The following is a 20307-nucleotide window of genomic DNA, read 5'->3' as shown; positions in this document are numbered from 1 at the left end:
AAACGCCTATTGGTCGGCTCATCATCTTCACCTCGAGCTCCCATTGGCTGGAGTAGAGTTCGTTGATGATTGACGTTTGCAACCACATCCTGGAGAGAGGGGGGATGGGTTTCCCCGAAGGTCCATTCACCATTTGTTACCGTACTTCCCTTGATCTTTCCATACTGAAAGAGACACAGATCGTACAAATTCCTTTTGACGACATAATATGGGATCGGTAGTAAGGATGAAGGTCGCTTCCAACATATGTAAATGAAACAAGCTCAGACCTCGGCTCAATATCCTGAACATATCTGCATTGTACCGGTCTGCACAGATAGGGTTGGCAACCAGGTGCTGTGCAATGACAGATGAAGCAGGTGCAGTGGCCGGTGGTTGCTGGATATTTCTACATGCTCGCGCTGGTTGTGTTCTCACCCTCACAATCTTTCTTCGAATCGCCAAGGGGACGTGTTGTTTGATCCGATCAGCCAATCAATAATTCCAATTAACCGTGACGTCAGTACGGTTGAACAAATCAGCGTCTAGCTTATTGAGACCTGTGTATGAAGCACACGCCTTCACTTCCTCCTTCACTTGCTGCGAATTTTACCCTGAAGAGTACAGCACGAAAATCTTCGGTCACTATTATGTCGTGTTTGTTTGTCTCAATATATATGAACACACCACACACACACACACACACACACACACACACACACACTCACACACACACACACACACAATGTACTGTCAAGTACTTACAAAAGTAAAGTACTATTTTATCTTAAGTTGTAACCTTAACGTATGGACAATTGAATGATTTCCCAACCTTCCAGATCATCAGCTGGGCACCGCTTTTCATCGAGGTTTCGATCATTTCAGACCAGAACCTCTCCAAATGGTGCATCCACAACCCCGGAAGGGAAGATTGAAATCCTAGGAGTAAAGATCCGATGTGGTGTCTTCCAAGGTAACAGTTTTTTCTGGCTCTGGACTCACTGAGTAACCTCATCAATAAAACAGGACATGGATACAATCTGATATACAACAGAAAAATGATCAAAGAAACAAGAAAGGTGGCACACCGACTGTACATGGATGATATAAAGCTCATCGCACCAATTTATAAGAAATTGGCAGATCAACTGAAACGAGTAAAGCAGTACACAGAGGACATCCGAATGGAGTTTGGTCTTGACAAATGTGACAAATGCAGGCTTGGTACAAGGAAAAATAAAAATAACAGACAACATCTCAATCGATCAAAGTACAACAATACAGGAAGGAGAAAACGAAGCATCCCACAAATACCTCGGGATAGAAGAAGGCCCTCAGGTACAACACAAAAATAATACGTAAAATAATCAGCAAAGAGTACCTATACAGAATAACACCAATTCTGAAGTCGTCTATCTCTTCAACAAACAAAACCAAAGCTATAAACCAACTTGCAGTGCCGGTATTCCAATATAGCTGTGCAATTTTAAACTGGCCAAAATTGGAGAGCAACAATCTAGACAGCAAAACGAGGAAACTTCAAACGAGTCACAAAATGTTCTGCAAAAATCCAATGTATACCGAGGTTGTACTGACTGAGACGAGGAGGAGGAGGTGATTTGATGGAGCTTAACCAAGTGCACAGAACACTGTGTTGGACTCGCAGAGTATGTGAAAAACTCAACAGACTATCGGATGAGATTTGTTGAGGAGCAATAAAACAACAAACCAGAAAATGGATCCTTAATCCATTTAGCAACAAATTTCCAAAAACAGGTGCAATTGATGGAAACAACACAGGAAAACAAAACATAAACAAACACAGCCTCAATGATTGTAAAGAAAAAAAAAAGGAAAACTATAAAAAATAAACATCAGCAGATATACTCTGACAAATGGGAGAATGACAAAAGAGCAGGAAGATTTTTTTTTTATGAAAGAGCTTGATAGGACAGGGATTGACAGGAAGGCTCTCTGGATTGGCTATAATACGAGGTCAAATTAGTTGGGATGGAGAACGAGTCAGTCATCAACAATGCACAGCAACAAGGACATTTGAACAAGGCCTTTAAGAAAATGGTGGGATTGAGCCAATCGGACAAATGTTGGTTTTGTGGAGAAGAAACAAAGTACCAGTCACCTCCTTTTGGGAAGTAAAAAAAAAACTCATGTTGGAACAGCTGTACACAGAAATACATGACAGCATCTGCAGAGTAATCCACTGGCACATCTGTAAACATTTCAACATCCCAGTCCCAGAACAATCATGGAAACACAAACCAAATCTGATCCTTGAAACTGAACAAGTAATGCTCACGCATGACAAGACTATCTCAAGTGTGGACAATGCAAACAAAGCATTGCTTCTGGACATGGTGCTCAAACACAAAAAGGAAAAGTCAGCCTTGTTGATCAAGGTTTCAGTTCCGAATGACTTTAGACTAAATGCAACAGAAACCAGGAAAATGACCAAATACCAGGATCTGAAAAATGACATCAAGAGGATTCGGAAATTAAAGAAAGCTGAAATTATACCAGTGATAGTTGGAGGTACAGGTCAGGTCAGGTATGGGAGCATGCGTCAGAGCAGCGCGTCACTGCGTCCACTTTCCGCCGGTACTCCAGGGGCCTCCGTCTGGCCATCCCCCAGGAAGATGCCTGGCCCATCCCCCATCTCCTTGAGATGCCGATCAACCTGCTGCAATCACGAGGCACGTGGTCGGTCCATTGGCCTCCTCCACTCACGAGACACCCTCGCTAAGAGAATCTGGTGAGCAGGATCGGTGTCAGGAAAACGAGCCACATGTCCATACAGCCGCAGCTGATGCTCACGGACTATGCAGGTAACAAATATCATCCGAGTCTCTCTCAGCAACCACTCGTTGGACACAAAGTCCGACCAGCGATAGCCAAGGATTCTCCGAAGAGACCTGGTACCAAAGGAATTAAATCTCCATCTCAGATCCCTACTCAGAGTGCAAGTCTTACATCCGTAGAGTAAGATTGGAAAAACCAAGGACCTGAAGACTCAGACATTCGTCCTCCTGCACAGGTACCGGCAGCGCCACCCTCCATTATCCAGTGAATCCATGACTCCCCAGGCCTGACCCAGACGTCCGTTGACCTCTGGCTCACAGATAGCAGAGACATGAATATCACTGCCAAGGTAAGTGAATCTTTCCACGACCTCAACATCCTCACCACAAACAGGCACAGACAGGACAGCAGCATCCAAGATGTCATTGAAAGCATGGATCTTAGTTTTGAATCAGGAAACCCATAATCTGAGTGGATCCAACTCCTCATTCAGCACCTCGAGGGCCCCCAAAAGGATATCTAAAGTCTCTGCAAAGATGACTGCATCATCTGCGAAATAAAGGCCAGAGAACTTGACATTCCCAAACGATGCACTGCAGCTTGATCTCTCCAACATCCTCCCCAGAATCCAGTGCATACAAGTGCTGAAAAGTGTGGGGGCCAGTACACACACCTGATGAACTGCAAAAACGACTGGAAATAAGTCAGAGATGGTACCACCACATTTCACAGCACTCTCAGTACCAGAGTATAGTTCAGACATCAGATCGATCAATTTTGGTGGCACCCCACGAAGACCAATAATCCTCAAGAGGGTATCCCGATTAACTAAATCAAACACTTTAAAAAGAACAACATGGGCTGCAAGCAGCCCCTGATGAAACTCTCGTCTGTGTTCGATGAGGACCCGAAGAGCAAGGATATGGTCAATCATTGAAATCGTTGGTGTAAAGCCTGACTGCTCTGGACGCTGGTGCTCAAGCAGATGGTGGCGAACCCTATCAAGAATTTAATTATCCAAGCATAGACCTTGCCTGGCACTGAAAGCAGCGTCACCCTTCGGTAGTTGTTGCAGTCTTGGCGATCACCCTTCCCTTTCCAGAGAGGGACAACAAGACCCATCTTCCAGTCAGTTGGGATGATGCCTGTGTTCCAGGCAGAGCACACAACTGCATGCAACAACACGAGTGCAGAATTTCCACCAGCCTTGAGAAGTTCAGCATGGATGCCACAGCTCCCTGGAGCTTTACCCCATTTCAACCGGTTCACAGCAGCCTGCGTTTCCACAAATGAAGATGTACCAGAGTTGATTGGAAGGTCAGCAACAGGGATTGTAACACCCCTGATGTCCAACTTGACAGCTGGTGGATCAGCCTGGCACCGCTCAAAGTAAACGGCCCAGCGGAATTTCACTTCGGACTCCTCTGTCAAGAGCCGACCACCCTCTACTAAAACTGCAGTACACCGAGGGATGGGCTTGGACGAACACATGCGTGAATTCCCCTGTTAGCAGGACGAGAATCACTTGACCACAGGTTATGCTCTACCCCATCATAGATTCCTTGAACATAGGCCTCCTTGTCCACCCTTAGCACACACACAGTTTTATGCCTCAGCTCCCTGAACAGCTCAGTTCTGCCATTCAGCCTGGCCCTACAACTCTGGTCAATGGTATCCAGTGTCTCTTGAGAGACAAAATTCTTCTTCACCCAAGAGTTCCAAGACATCTTCTGGCAACATCAAGGACGGTGGTCTTGAAGGCACTCCACAACTCTTCAGGATCTCCCAAAACACCCAGAACCCCCAAATCTCTGCTTAGCCTGTTTGCAAACTCCTCAGCTACCCTCTCATCGTTGAGCTTGCCAACTTCCAGCTTAGGCTGGGATGGTAACATTCTCCTGGATTTGAGGTGCAACTTAAGAGTTGCTAAAACAAGCCTGTGGTCAATATTGAGGAACTGAGCACTCCGGTAGACCCTGCAGTTCTGGATCATCCTCCAGCGACCATCAACGAGCATATGTTCAATCTCCTTTGCCACACCACAAGCGTTGGAATACCAAGTCCAGTAATGAGCTTGTGGGCGCTGAAACCATGAACCGGCCACCCTAAGTCCATGACTTTTTGCAAAGTCAAGGAACTTTTTGTGATTCAGGTTCACAGTTAAAGACCCATGGGGACCAACACACATCTCATAGCCATCCCTTTCAGTTCCAGTTGATGCATTGAAATCCCCCAAGACGAGAAGTGTATCTCACCTGGGGCACTGATTAACCACATTCTCGAGCGTGGCATAGAATGTGTCCTTCACGGTGAGGTCACTCGCCTCAGTCAGAGCATAAACAGAGACCAGGGAAATGACACCCAAGGAGTGATGAATCTTTCGTCTCATAATACGCTCGTTGACCGGTGTGACCTCAATTATCATTGGAGTCAGCTTGTTGGACACAGCTACAGAAACTCCTTGTGCATGGTAACCATCAGAGCGACCAGATCAATGGTAGGTGTAACCTCCCGCCATGATCTCACCGCAATCCTGTCTCCGAACATCAGAGAGTGCTGCAATACCGATGTTCACACGCTTTAGATAAAATGATAACAGAGACAGGTGATCATCCTCGTGGGGATAGGACATTCAAGGCACCTACCCGAAGAGACCGCCTCAGAATAACCCAAGGAGACTGCCATCTGGTGGACTCACCTCAGCACCACCCTGACACACTCTCTTGGAATCTGACCCGGAAATGTTACCCCGTGGTTTCCCTCCTATCATCAAAGATTGGGGGCCCTGAAGGCATTGCCTCAATCCCGTCATCCGGTGAGCTGCCCAGCAAAGGGAAACTGCACAGGAAGTACAACCACGGGGTAGGTTTTAAGATTTTTTTTATACTTCGAGAATGTTTTGTGGAATTAATGGTTTTATGGTGGCCAGAGTGCAAATCCTGCCACCAACATCCTAAGAAAAAGTAACCCAACTGCAGGAGGACATCTGAAGACACAGTTGGGTACTAGATATGGATGGCAATTGGCTCACAAGGAGCTCCTCCACCATTTGACAAGTTTTGTTTTTAATCCTGCTGGGTGTCCATATCCAAACACCCTCCTCACCAGGAAACCTGGTGGGGGGAGATGGTTTATTCGCAGACAACCCGACCATGGTACAGGTGAGTACAGATTTACATGTTACCTGCAGCAACTCACAGATCTGATCTGGCCTGACCTGACCTGAGAACGAGGTACAGGAATGATAAAGAAAACTCTTAATGGATATATAAAAATCATTCTGGGGAATATCACTCCAAACGAGTTACAAGTGGAGGCTGTTGGAGGTTCAACGAAGATTCTGAGAGAGCCCTTGGAACAAGGCTCTGAGAACGAAACTTCACAGTTTGGTTCATGAATCATCATCCTTTGCTAAAAAAAAAAAATAGGAGGTGGAGATTTTGAGTTCTGGGCCTCCCACCTCCTGAAATTTGCAAATGGAGATAACAGCCAACTGGAAAGAGAAACCATCAGCAATTTGTTTTTGGAGTTGGTATTTGAGAAGGTCTTTTGCACCTGAGAAGGTGGAAAAGTTTCTGGCAACCCTCGACTCTGATTATATAACTGGACTGGACGGCATCAGCTCACATGTTTAAAAAAAACCTGCTCTGATTGCTCTTGCAGTTCCGCTGTCTGCCCTTTTCACCCTGTCATTTACCATAGGTCAAAAACGTGCAAAAACAGACCCCCTTAACTTCAGACCAATTGCCTTACTTTCTATCATCAGCAAGGTCATGGAATCCATCATTGCATTTGACATAACATCATCGCTTTCCTCCAACAGCCTCATCTCTGATCATCATTTCAGATTCAGACGTGATCACTCTACCTTGGACGTGCTGCTTCTTCTCTCGAAAAGAATGGATGGAGGCCCTCAATATCAGGCATGAGATCAGGGCCGTCTCTGGACATATCTCGAGGTTTTGATACAGTATGGCATCCTGCCTTGCTCTCCAATCTATCTGCCTATGGAATCCAAGGCCAACTCCACTCATGGATTACTAACTTCCTCCCCTCTCGTAGTCAACAGATGTGGCTCTCAATGGAACCCTTTCTTCGACTCTCCCTGTCGAGGCTGGAGTACCTCAAAGCAGTGTTCTCGGCCCCATTATATTCCTAATTTTCATCAATGACCTCACTGACTCTGCAAAATCAAGCTGTTAGGGCATAAAGTAGAAAAATTTTGTATAAAGTTTATAAAAAGCAGATTGAAGAAATTTAAAATGTATTGATTTTGTATAAACATCATAAAAAGTAGTTTCTAAATATTTTAATGTACAGATTTTGAAAAAGCTAATTAAAAGCAGATTATAGAGATTTAAATGGACTGATTTTGTATAAATATAATGTAAAGTAGTTTATCGAGATTCAAATGTATCGATTTTGTGTAAACAATATAAAAATCGTGTAATAGAGATTTAAAATGTATCGATTTTGTATCGATATAATAAAAAGGAGTGTAAAGAGATTCGAATGTATCAATTTTGTGGAAAGATTATAAAAAGTAGATTATAGAAATTTTAAATGCATCAATTTTCGATAAAGTTAATGAAAAGTAGTTGATGGAGATTCATATGTGTCAATGTTGTATCTTCTTATCCTTCACTTCCCTTTACAAGGGGTGAGGACCAACGGCACCAAGCTTCTGAGCTTCCTCAACCACGATACTCCTCTACTTCTATCTGTCCTCAGCCAACTCTCTCCACTCTCCAACCACCCACACCTTGTTGATATATCTACTCACACAATCTTACCCTCTCAACCACAGTCTACCTCTTTTCCTCCTACCTTGCTCCCTCAACCTAACCGCTCTCTTTTCCATTCTCTCTTCCTCCAGCCGCATCAAGTGTCCAGCCCACTTCAGCCAGCTTTTTTACAATCTCCCGGGCAAGCTCATCTGCACACAAACTTCCCTCCTCAGTTCATCCACCCTCCTCCTATCCATCGTCTTCACTCCCACTGTCATCCTGACCCAGTTTATAAAGATTATAAAAATGAGATAACAGAAATTTTAATTGTATCAATTTTAATGGAGATTTTAAATGTGTCGAATAAAAAGTAGTTAATGGAGATTAAAATGTATCAATTGTGTGTAAAGATTATAAAAATCAGATTATAGAGATTTAAAATGTGTTGATTTTGAAAAATATCTTAAATGTTCAACAAGAGTGCAGATTATCCATGGAAAAGTTTCTGTTTCCTTGTCATATCAGGGTGTGCAGGTGTCTCCCAGGAAAGGAAAAGTCACCCTTCCATCCTCCAGCTCTGATCTGCTTCATATATGAGACCTTACCCATTCATGTTTTTGTAAAATGAGTATTCAGACGTTTTGTTTTCATTTCTATTGTTTTTCACCTTCTGTGGATAGCACAAGCCTCTTTGGGCATATGGGCCAAATGGATGTCTGCTTTGCTTTTGTTTCATTATGTTCCATTGTGTATATAGACTTGATGAAGTCTCGCATGGGAAGTTTGTTTTACCAACCATGTGTGCATTGCAAATCCAAAATGTTATAACAAAAGGAGATTTAAACATAAATCAAAATTCATCGATTGTTCAGTAAACTGAGACTCACGTGCAAGTCTGAAAGTGCCTTATCGACATCTTGCTTAATTTCATCCTCTCCTTTCTGCATCATCTCCATCCTCTTTGCACACTCTACAAGACACAGCACACTCAATGTGATTGTGTCGAAATGCAGACATTAACACAGCATGCTGGACTGATGCAGCACAGTAAGGGGGGAAATGGGAATCCAGGCAACAATGGGATGGGGACAATTCAGTTGGCCTGAATGGAGTTCCCCTGTGAACGCTTAACCCATGATGTTGGGATCCCAGGTTTAAATGTCATTTTATGATTCTCGGATCACAGCTGATATTAACTCAGCATGGGAAATCTTCCAAAGAAACCTGCTCTCTCTCTTCTGCACATATCCATCCTATCTTGTCTTCAGTTTCCCTCACCTTCTTCCAACCAATGTGACACTGAATCATGTTGTGAGGCAGTTGCCCTGAAACAACTTAACATCTCTTCCCAGAAAGCAAATTCGACCGAAAGATATCTCAGATCATTCCTCAAAGCCCGCACTAAGTTCGTGTCCATTTCAGGAGAGCCAGAAAACATTTGTCCAACCTCAAGAATAAAATTTCAAACTTCTTTCCCTCCTCTAAAACCTGGTGGTACCTTGTTATGGCTCTTCCTGGTGTATGCTCCCCCTCCATCCCTTCCATCTTTTCAAATGGCACCACAGCTGACTGCTCATTTTAAAGGATGATTGGCTCAATTTGGTGTTTGCTTCAAAATGATGGGTCCCCAACTCCTCTCACTCTGCACCCAACTGCTCCTGGATTTATGTCTTTTGTACCTGAGAAGTGGAGAAGATTCCAGCAAACCTGGACTCAGATTCTGCAACTGCACTGGGCGAGATCAGCTTGTGTGTCTTAAAAAGCCTGCTCCACTGTCATTGAACATCCTTTCTCTGGCCTTTTACCCAGACGAAAGTGCCGAAACTGGTCTGGTAGCTGAGGGGTGTATAGCATTTGGATTCTCATGTGTGCACTATTGTGAACGTCTTTATAGTTCTTGAGGAACTCTGGGAAGGGTTTGAAACTTCGTCGTACTTGCATTGTGTCAGTCATCTTGGGTTGCTTACGCAGCTTCCTTAGCTATAGGAGTGTGGGAGGGGTCAATTATTTATATAATCCCAACCACCTGGGTTTACTTGATTAGGTGAGAGTTGGTTGACTATTCCTTCCATTCACAGGTGAGAGATGTGAGTGGGTCTTTCTTTTTTCCCTGTCTCATATATATATATATATATATATATATATATATATATATATATATATATATATATATATATATATATATATATATATATATATATATATATATATATATATATATATATATATATATATATATATATATATATATATATATATACTGTTACAGTTGTGGGGGTATATGGAAGGATTTAATGGGGAATGTATCATTGTGTGGAGGTGCTTGGTCTGTGGATGAGTAGAGAGCATCTCTATGGAACCAAGTTAGGGAATCTGTAAGCTTAAGTGTTACGGTCACCACTCAAGGGGTGTTGTGGTGTAAATTAGCCTCGTGAGTATAAATAAGTTCCCCAGTACATGATTTCCCTCTGTGATTTTCCATGTTTTTCATATTTCATGTCAGGCAGTAAAGCTGGGAAAAGCGTCCCTGAAACGACAACAAACGGGCAGAGAGCCCCACCTTCCCGGGTTTGTGGTGAGCAGGCCATGCCTCGGAGGTTGAGGAGACAGAGTGAGAATAAGGAGATGGAGCAATCGGGAGAGGCTGGCGCAAGGCATGTGTGGATTGTGGCAGGCTTCTGTCTGGAAAGGACAGGAGTTCGGCAGAGCACACACACGAGGTCAGTGTGAGGACCACACGAGGCAGGTGGCACCTTTGGAAGAGTAAGGATGGCACGTTTTTCAGCCTTTGTGTGAAACACTGCTTGTGGATTGCCTGGCATACTCCTGCCTGGTGACGAGTGATGGCGCCATTTTGCTCGCTTGTGACTTGGATGGTGGAGGCGCCTCCATTCCGGGTTCGATGGGGATCCGCTCTGGCCCAAGTTGAGTACCAGTATACTTGTAAAGGAGGGTTTTTCTTGTTATTTTGGTCACCCTTTATCTGTGTTTGAGTCCGTTTGTGAGGATTCGGTGGGATTTATTTATTATTTCTATGATTTCATTTTGAACTATTGTCTTTGTAAAAATGTATGTTCATTATATGTGTTTATTTTGAAGATATTGTATTTGTCCATTTGTGGTGAGTTCGTGGATAAACCTCCTTGTGCTGTCCTGGTGCATTGCTCCTGTGCCGTACTCCATACCCCCCGCCATGCCCTATGAGCACGTGTTAAAATCTCCATCGATCATTGTGTCTGCCTCCTTTTAATGAGGAACCGCTCAGCCATCTGGTAGCTGTCGGTGTGAACCGCCTGGCTCTGACAAATTTGTATCGGGGGGGGGGTTAACTTGGGCCGATCAACCGTGCGGAAATGTGTGTGTGTGTGTGTGTGTGTGTGTGTGTGTGTGTGTGTGTGTGTGTGTACATATATATATGTATATATATATATATATATATATATATATATATGTTCTTTGATAATGGGCTCTTCCAATAAGCCCCTCCTCGTTAGTATTCTGAAATGCACGGTGACTGCACAATTCAACTCTTTTCTTCCTTGCTGATCGAGTCTCGGGAACCAGCTGGCTGTGGTTATTCAATCCCACTATTTCCTCCAGGACTTCAATCAAGCAGTACACCATCTCAGGTCATCCCCAATCACCACCAATTATCTTCTCTATCCTCATTAATCTCACCTAACACAACCCTCTTGCCAGTTACCATGTCTGTCTCTGTCTCTGTCTCTGTCTCTGTCTCTGTCTCTGTCTCTGTCTCTGTCTCTGTCTCTCTGTCTCTCTGTCTCTCTGTCTCTCTGTCTCTCTCTCTGTCTCTCTCTCTCTCCTTTTCCTCTTCGTTTAGTCCCTTCTTTAGCATCCGTCTGTTGCTCTATTTTCTTATTTTCAGTTCATTGCCTTTTTGACCTCCATCACCTCACTCCTCCAGGAGCCCCAACGTGGTGAAGGAAAATAAATCTTAAGCTGATTGAGCATTTTTTTAAGCTTTAAAAAAATATTCCAGTTGATCATCAATTTGTCCTGGATTTGCTGTGGTTGATGCATCTGTGAAGAATACCTACAAAGATAGTTTCTAAGGCTGAATAACAAAAACTCTTGAATATATCGGTGAGGTCTTTGTGAAGACCTCAGTTGGTGACATTGATCAATCACAACACCACTATACCGAAGTTCTTGTTCGTATCAGATACTGGAAATAATTTGGTTTCTCACCCCTCACCTTCTTCCAAAAATGCTTTCTGGGAAAACGTTCTGTTTCATTTCATCCTCTTATAAATGCTGCAACAAACCGTTGTACGTTTCATTCACTTTAGTTTTGAAACTTGGAACAAATGTTAACAGCAATCAAACTTGCAGTGATAAACACTTGACTTGATAATGATTCTGTAAAGCATCACTTACCATCAAAACATGGTCTCACTTCCGGATCTCTATCCCAGCATTCCTCCATGAGTGCGCTGAGGTCAGGATAAGGTGTTGCCTCCTTTGGAATCGTTGGCCTCTGATGTTTCGGCGCTTTGATCAAAAACTTGATCCTCCAACTTTCCACACCTTGTAAAATGAACATACCAAAGCAATGTGAAGTTGTTTAGATTCCCGTGTTACCATCCTGACCACCTCACACATTCCAGAAAGATATCGTTTTTCTGTTTGTTTTTTTCTTCAAAAGATCTCCAATTTATTGCTAAAAAAAAAATCAATCGTTGTGAAGGTAAAGTTAAAAATCAAAATTCCGCCATACGTCAATGTGTACACTTCGACACTCTCAGGATTCATTTTACAAGTTCATTACTTAACAAAATTATCTGTGAAGTACAATGTGCAGCACTAACTGGAACCTTGGAAACAGTTGAGCTCGGGGGAGGGTTATCATGGGGAGAAGATAATGGTTTTCGATGGGAGATGATGGATGGTTTGATGACGTCGAGGGGAGATCAAAATTGAAGAAAACGTGGAAGTTGGTTGCACAGTTGGGGAAAAAAAGGAAAAAAATGAGTGGAGGTGAGTCTTGATTTGGGATTTTGGGGGTTTCGCCAGAAAGGTGTTGATGGTACACCGTGTGCGCACTGCAGAAATAGGGGGGCAGGGGGGGCGGACAAAGCATGGAAAGAACAGAGAGTCGAAGACTTCAAAGGAGGAGATATAAGGCAGAGAAATCAATGACCTGTTTGCAATATCAACGTGATAGGTACGTAGACTCAATGGGAAATTGCAATGATCTTTAAGGCCTTGGTTTTCACGGCATCACGCTGAGAAAGATGTGAGGCTGGGGCACCAGCCCAGAGGAGAGAGCAGTACTCCATTAAGGTATGGATGAAGGCCTTGTATGTGAATAAGAGATCAGGTGTGCCAAAGAAGAACTTTGCACGATTGGCTTTGGTGGGGCTGACTTTGAAATGTGGTTTGGCCATGAAAGATCATGGCTGATGGTGAGGCCCAAAAGTGTGACTGAATCTCTTCAAGAGGATTGTTGAGAATGTATATAGAAGGTTTGGCACACACATTCAGAGAGAGTGTGAGATTTGTCAGGTTTGAAAGACACACTGGCCTGCAAAAGTATTCACCCCCTACCAATGTCATATTTAGATGAATTAAAAACTTATGCAGAAACAATTTTTCCAAATGAACTTTTTCATTCATAATTGCAGAGATAACACTCAACATTGTTGTCGTTGAAGGTTACATCTCAGGAATACCTGCAAAAAACACTTACAAATCAAAATTCACTGGTTGTAAAAGTATTCAGCCCCTTTGGTCAGTACTTGGTGGAAACACCTTTTGCAGCAATGACTGCTATGAGCCAATTTGTGTTGGTCTCTACCAGCTTTGCACAGTGAGATGGTAAAATATTTGCCCATTATTAATGTGAAAATTGCTCTCTTTCTGCCAAGTTTGATGGGGATCCTCGATGGAGTGCAATCTTCAAGTCTCGCCATAAATATTCAAACGTGTTCAAGACAGGACTTTGACTGGGCCACTCAAGAACATTTATTTTCTTATTATTCAGAAACTCCAGTGTGGCTGTAGCTTTGTGCTTTGGATCATTGTCCTGATGAAATGTGAATCTCCTACCCAGTTTCAGATTTATGGCTGACTCAAGCAGGTTTTCGTCAAGGATTCTCCTGACTTTGCACCGTCCATTGTCCCTTCTCTCATGACAAGCTTGCCAGTCCCTGATGATGAAAAGCAGCCCCATAACACGATACTGCCACCACCATGCTTGAACGTACAGATGGTGTTGACTGGGTGATGTGCAGTGTTCGGATTGTGCCAGACGTAACGCTTTGAATTTAATCCACAAAGTTCAATTTCAGTCTCTTCTGATCACAAAACGTTTCTCCACATGCCTGCAGTATCATGAAGATGCTTTTTTGCAAACTCCATATGAGCTTTTAGATGTGTTTTTTTTTTCAATAATGGCTTATTTTTTGCCACCTGTCCATAGAGGCCAGCATTTTGAGGAGAATGGGAGGTCATTGATTGAAGAACACTGGCTCCCGTCTTAAATTAAGAGCTTTGCAGATGTTTCAATCTCATTGGTGGATTCACAGTGATATCCCGAACCAGTTTCCTGCTTGCCCGGGTGTTGAGTTTGGATGGGCAACCTGATCTGGGTCGAGTCTGGGTGGTGTGATATGTCTTTCACTTCTTAATGATTTCACCGTACTCAAAGGGATAATGGGTGTCTTTGAAATCTTCTTGTAACCCTCTCCTGAATTGTACTTCTCCACCATTTTATGTTTGACTTCTTTGGAAAGCTCCATGGTCTTCATGTTTGCCTTGTTGGTTAACCAAGTGAGTTGCACCTTCAAACTCCATAGATAAGTGGAGAGCTTAAGTTTTTAAGTTAAACCACTGATTATATGCAGCTGAAACCTATTACACTGATGTTGTAACCTTTCAAACAATTAATTTGCTCCTGAAGTGATTTTGGGTTAATTAGGCAAAGGGTTTGAATACTTATACAACTGAGAATCATCTGATTTTCTCTGTTAATGTAACTTATTCACATTTTATCACTTTGTAGTAGTTTTTGAAGAGTCAATATATTAAGTTTGATGTGAAAGCATCGTGAAAAAAGCTTAGGTGGTATCAAAATGTGAAAACTTTGGAGGGATGTGAATGGTTTTGCAGGCCACTGTATACAGTATTCCAAGTGTTTGACCAGATTATGATTATATCATGGTCTCAAGAAAGGAAGAGGCTGCTGCCTGGCTATCTGAAGGACGATGGATGTTATGGCAGAGGGTGGAGTCATCAGAAACTAGATGAAGAGGATTTTTCAGAGAATCAGAGAGATTGCTGATGAATATTAGGAATAGGACTGGGCCAGAACACTGCTTTGTGGGCATTCCAGCCATGACATGGAGGGAAGATCAGAGGATCCTATTGAGAGCCATGCGATGTCGATGGTGGTAAAGGGATTCAGAAAGCCATGTATGGAATTGGCTTTCAATATCATAGGCCCACAGGCAGTGAGTTTGGAGAGCAAGGCAACGTTCAGGATTGTATCACATGCTCAAAATATGTCTGGAGAGACTGCTCTGATATCATGTCTGACATTGAGAGCCTCCATTCCATCATTGCGAGAGCAGAAGCAGCATGCACAAGGTGGAGTGACTGAGATTGAATATGAACTGATTTCTGAGGTCAGGATATTGGAGAAAAATAAGGATTTGATGTTGACTGCTCTGATGGATTCCATAACCTTGCTTATGATTGGAAGTTACCCATAACTGCAGACCTATTGGCTATCAGATTTTTCACCTTTTTTGTAGTGGAGTGATGTTGGCTATTTTCCAAGCCAAAGGAAGAATACTTAGGGCAAAATGTAGGATTTAAAGGGCAGAGAAAGGATGTGCAAGACCAGCAGAGCAGGTTTTTAGGACATGTGAGATGATGCCATCCGATTCCATTGCAGAATCAGAGTCTAGTGTTGCTGCAAACCTCTTCCCTGTCTCACGTGCAAAAGATGCATAGTCCAGGAGCAGTAAGATGTGACTGGGTAAGGAAGGTACAGACAGCAAGGGTTTGGGGGCACAATATTAGGATGCAAACACAGAATTGAGGCATTTGGCCTTCTCATGAGTAGTCGGCTGTCATTCCTTTTGAAGTGAGGGAAGGGATAGAGAGGGAGCATATTCCAGGGACAGACTTAACAAGACGCCACCAGGTTCAAGAGGAGAGAGACTAGTGTGAAAGTTCCATCTTTGACGTTGGTCAGATGTTGTTTTCTGGCTCTCCTAAAAGTGGACACACTTGTTTTGGGCTTTCTGGAATGCACTGTGATTGCCTTTGGTCTCTGATTTCCTTTCCATGAAGAGAAAGCAAGTTGTTTCAAGGCAACTGCCTCATCACAGGTTTCAGTGCACCATGGTCAGAAGTAAGGGTATGATGACTGAAGATGTGATCGGATGAGTGTGCGTAACACAGAGCATGCATCTGTGGAAGAATTACTCGGATTAATTGACATCAGGGGTGGCAAATGTTGGAGACCAGTCCTGAAATGAAATGGTGGCTTGTAGTCTCTGCCAATCTGCCTTTTTGAGTGAAATGCCAGACTCGCTGAAGCTGATCATAGAGATGTTGACTCTCCTAAACACATGAACTGATGAACCAACAAGAAGTGAAGTTACCTTGATATATATATATATATATATATATATATATATATATATATATATATATATATATATTTGTGTGCACTTTACCATTCCCATGACCAACACACAACTTCGATTTCTTTATTTATTTATATACACTTTACCATCTCTACACCCGATAGAACACCTTGAATTATTTATATATACTTGGTTGGTGGCTGTGTCCTTGATGAGGACGTGCATCCTTATAATTTAAACTTTTATCCAAAATTAAATAATGTTTTTACCTTCATACGGTTCAGCACGAGCCATAACTGCCCATATCACCATGGCATAGCTGTATCAGCGCACAGGAGAAACACATATTTGTAATTAAAAGATGTACTCATGTTCCAATATAACGGAATTAATAAACGTACTCACACTCCAAAAGTACTTAATGAGTGGATGCACTCAGTTCCAATGCTATGTAATTAACAGACATAATTACATTTCAATAGTCCATAATTAATAGACATACGCACATTCTGTGTGGACCGACAGACAGCCAAACACACAAACAAATCAAAATATTTGGCAAAATCAAAGATTTCTCCATACCAAGTGACAAACAAGAAAGATGGTGTGCATAGCACGATACTTGTGAAATCCAAATAAACAATAGTTGTTATGGAAACAGCAATTTGGCAATTTCTAAGGCTTGACCTATTAAGTGTTTTACTCAATACATAACATATTTGGATGATAATTTTCTAATTGTGGCATAATAGGTTTTTTTTACCTGCTTAAGATGGTCATGACCTGTGACAATTTTTGACCACATTTTAGAAACAAAGAATACACATACGTACAAATTAATATGCTATGTAAGTTTCAATTTGATATATTGAAAAATTATTTAAGTATGGTAATAATAAATCCACATCGTCTCATTTGATTATAATGGAGGAGGAGGGAGCAAATTATCTGGGAAACCATTGACAAAATGGCTAAAATGATCATTCTGATTTTTTTTGAACCAATTCAGTGACCCAAATTGCAAATTTTGTTCACATTTCAAGTCAATAGGATGGAAAAGGACAATTTTGTGATCTTGATCTTTGACCTTGTAACATCAAGCAATGGACCCAAAAAGGGACCCAAAATGCAAACCCTGTAAAATTTCAAGTTAATCAGATGAAGGAAGATTTTATGTGACCATGACCCTTTCCCTTTTGACTTCAAAAACAATAGGCTTCAAGCTTTTGACTAGCATTAACAGGTGCTTAAGTTTTATGGTGGTTAAGAATTGCGACCTTTTGTCGAATGACATACAGAAAGACAAACATACAGACATACAGACCAGACCAACTAACATAATTGAAAATCTTCATTTTTGCAAGTAAGGCCTCGGTCACATTTGCCACGACGGCCGTGGGGTGTCCAAAATCTACGGCCACTAGCAATTATAGGGCGGTCGCAGTATTTCCACGGTCACACAATGTAGTAGTCACATATGTTTTTATTTTTCGGGGAGCCGCACGGCGTATTTATAAATTGTGGTGACCGAAAACGTGGGGGTGCTGTACGGTCTTTGATTTGATGTCGCACGGTGACCTGAGGGCGTCCTTGCGGCGGCCATAGAATTTTCAAGGCAGACACAAGGTAGCCTCAAGGTGCCTGCAAACCAACCGCAAGGCGACCGCAGGGGGACCGCAGGGGGGCCCTAAGGCGAATGTGCGGCCAGAAGGACGGTAACGAGTAGGGTTTTTTTAACCAGTTCTTTTGTTTTGGCTTGTCGAATTGCTACGGCGAACATAGAAATGAAAAAAAGTTATAACTCCGTGCTATAATTCCACAGCGACCCTACGGTCTGTAAAATATAGCCATACAGCGTAGGGCCACCCTGAGGCCACCTCAGAAACTCTGCGGCCGCCGCACGTTTCTGTCAATTCAGAGGGCGTACGGCCGCCGTATCCTCGCCGTAGAGCAAATGTGACAGGCCTAACAAACAAACCCAAATGCAATGCCATCTCCTCTGGCAAGGGTAATCGACAAATGCCTCTCAGAGGCTGAGATACCCAAGTATGCCAACAACACCGAGCAGCCAGAATGTGTACTATCTACCGATATAAAACACAGTGTGTATTTGTCTGGCCCCCTTCATAAGGACGTTTTGAGTTGAGGTTTAAAGGCCAATCTTTGAACACGACTGTGTGTTCACTATGGTCCATTTTCAGGATAAAAAAACTCGAAAAACATTTTTTATAAAAGAGTACTTATGTCTCTTCTGTTGGAATTGTAAACGGTGCCTTAAAACCAACTCTCAAGCGTGGTGTACAGAAACGTTTTTCAAAATAACAATAAATACAAGGTGTAGGGCGGTGACATTTGCTGCACATGATGAGCAACTTGCGAAGAGAGAACTGAGTTTGATTTCCATCCATAGGATGTCAAATAAATAAAGAAGATAAAAACACACCTGAAACTAGGCCGAGGCTTCAGACTTTGGCATGCAAACAAGGCTGTACCATCGAAACGAAACGTCCCATAAGATAAAGAAAATAGGGTCACATTTGGACATGCAGCATTAAAAAAAATTATTTTTGTTGCTCTGAAACATCACAGAGTATTTTCCAATCTCCTTGAATATTTCAAATGAAATTATTCTCACCCATCATTTTTGACAGGCTTTTATACTCGTCTGTAATAATAAATGTCAGTGTGTCAGTGTGTCATTCAGTCAATCTCCTCCATAACTGTAAAACCATGAAACCTAGCAATTCCCAACTTTGCATGCACACGAAGGGATCAAGGGAGTCCATCGATCCATCCATTGGGACCATACTCTTAACAGAGCGTTGGAGCTGCTGAAGCAGTCTCCTTAGCTATTGGGAACAATCCTAGATGGGGTCGCTACTCCGACGCAGTATACCAGCATGCTGGCACTCATTTTGTCGACCTCGGAAGGATGGCAGGCTGAGTTAACCCCACCTGGTATTAATTCAACAGCTGAGCGGGATTTCAACTCAGGACCCTTGGATCCAAAGCCCGACACCCCAACCATGAAGCCAACACCAGGCATACCAAAGGACTGCATGACTGAAAACTTGGTATTTGGGTAAATTTAAACATCCCTTTTGAATACAATTCACAGCATACCTTCATGAAAGGCTTATCCTTGGTCAGCCAAACTTCAGCAAGCAAGGGTCTTAGCCACCATTTTGATTCAGCCGACTAAATATGAATTACCTTCGAAAAGCGATATACTCTCAGAGACTACTTTAAGTATATCATCAAAATATGATATTGGATTTGAGGATTGGATCTTGTGGACTAAATAAGTGCAGAAATCTGGAGAGAAATCTGAATTTTTTTTGAAATCAGTGATAATTTTAACTCAGCATGTACTGTATCTTATAAGTTTGATGCAAGCCTATGGACCATCCTTCTCCATAAGAAAATATGAAATTGCCAAAGCATAAAACTTAACTTTTTGGACTGTTCTGCTCATATACAGTTTTTCTAAAAGCATAACTTCATTGAATGCAACTAAAATAATTAAACAGGTGAAGGCTCCCACAGCTTGAACAGTGCGTATGGTGACCGTAAATCGTTTCTCTGTGATCAGGTCAGGTCAGGTATGGGAGCATGTGCCGGAACAGTACATCGCTGCATTCACATTCTGCTGGTACTCCAGGGGCCTCTGTTTGGCCATCTCCCAGGCAGAAGCCTGGCCCATCCTCATCTCCTTTAGATGCTGATCAACCTGCTGCAACCATGAGGCAAGTGATCAGACCACTGGCCTCATCCACTCACGAGGCTCCCTTGCTAAGAGAATCTGGTGAGTAGGATCAGGATCAGGAAAATGAGGCACATGTCCATACAGCCGCAGCTGATGCTAACGGACTATGCAGGTAAAAAAATCTCATTTGAATCCCTCTCAACAACTGCTCGTTGGACACAAAGGCCTCCCAGCGATAGCCAAGGATTCTGCGAAGAGTCCTGGAACCAAAGTAATTGTCTCTGTCTCAAATCCGTGGTCAGAGTCCAAGTCTCACATCCGCACAGCAAGATTGGAAGCAACAAGGACCTGAAGACTCGGACTTTCGTCGTCCTGCACAAGTACCGACAGTGCCACATCCCATGATCCAGTGAATCCCTGACTCCCCAAGCCCGACACAGATGTCTTTTGACCTCTGGCT

General features: G+C 42.7%; 1 protein-coding gene across 1 annotated transcript in view; it reads right to left on the bottom strand.

Moving 5' to 3' along the window:
* LOC147033684 (receptor-interacting serine/threonine-protein kinase 4-like) overlaps positions 1-20307 on the bottom strand; it is a 64709-nt gene that overhangs the window by 22269 nt on the left and 22133 nt on the right. Inside the window, exons 7-9 of the mRNA XM_085871775.1 lie at positions 16411-16460; positions 11922-12071; positions 8411-8493 (exon numbers count right to left, since the gene is read on the bottom strand). Of these exons, the coding sequence (XP_085727901.1) occupies positions 8411-8493; positions 11922-12071; positions 16411-16460 (283 nt within the window). The remainder of the gene's footprint in view (positions 1-8410; positions 8494-11921; positions 12072-16410; positions 16461-20307) is intronic.

Source organism: Eptatretus burgeri, chromosome 2, assembly GCF_056783735.1.
Source record: "Eptatretus burgeri isolate ZD-2024b chromosome 2, Ebu_testis_v1, whole genome shotgun sequence".
Lineage (NCBI taxonomy): Eukaryota > Metazoa > Chordata > Myxini > Myxiniformes > Myxinidae > Eptatretus > Eptatretus burgeri.
This window is presented reverse-complemented; position numbering and strand designations above follow the sequence as displayed.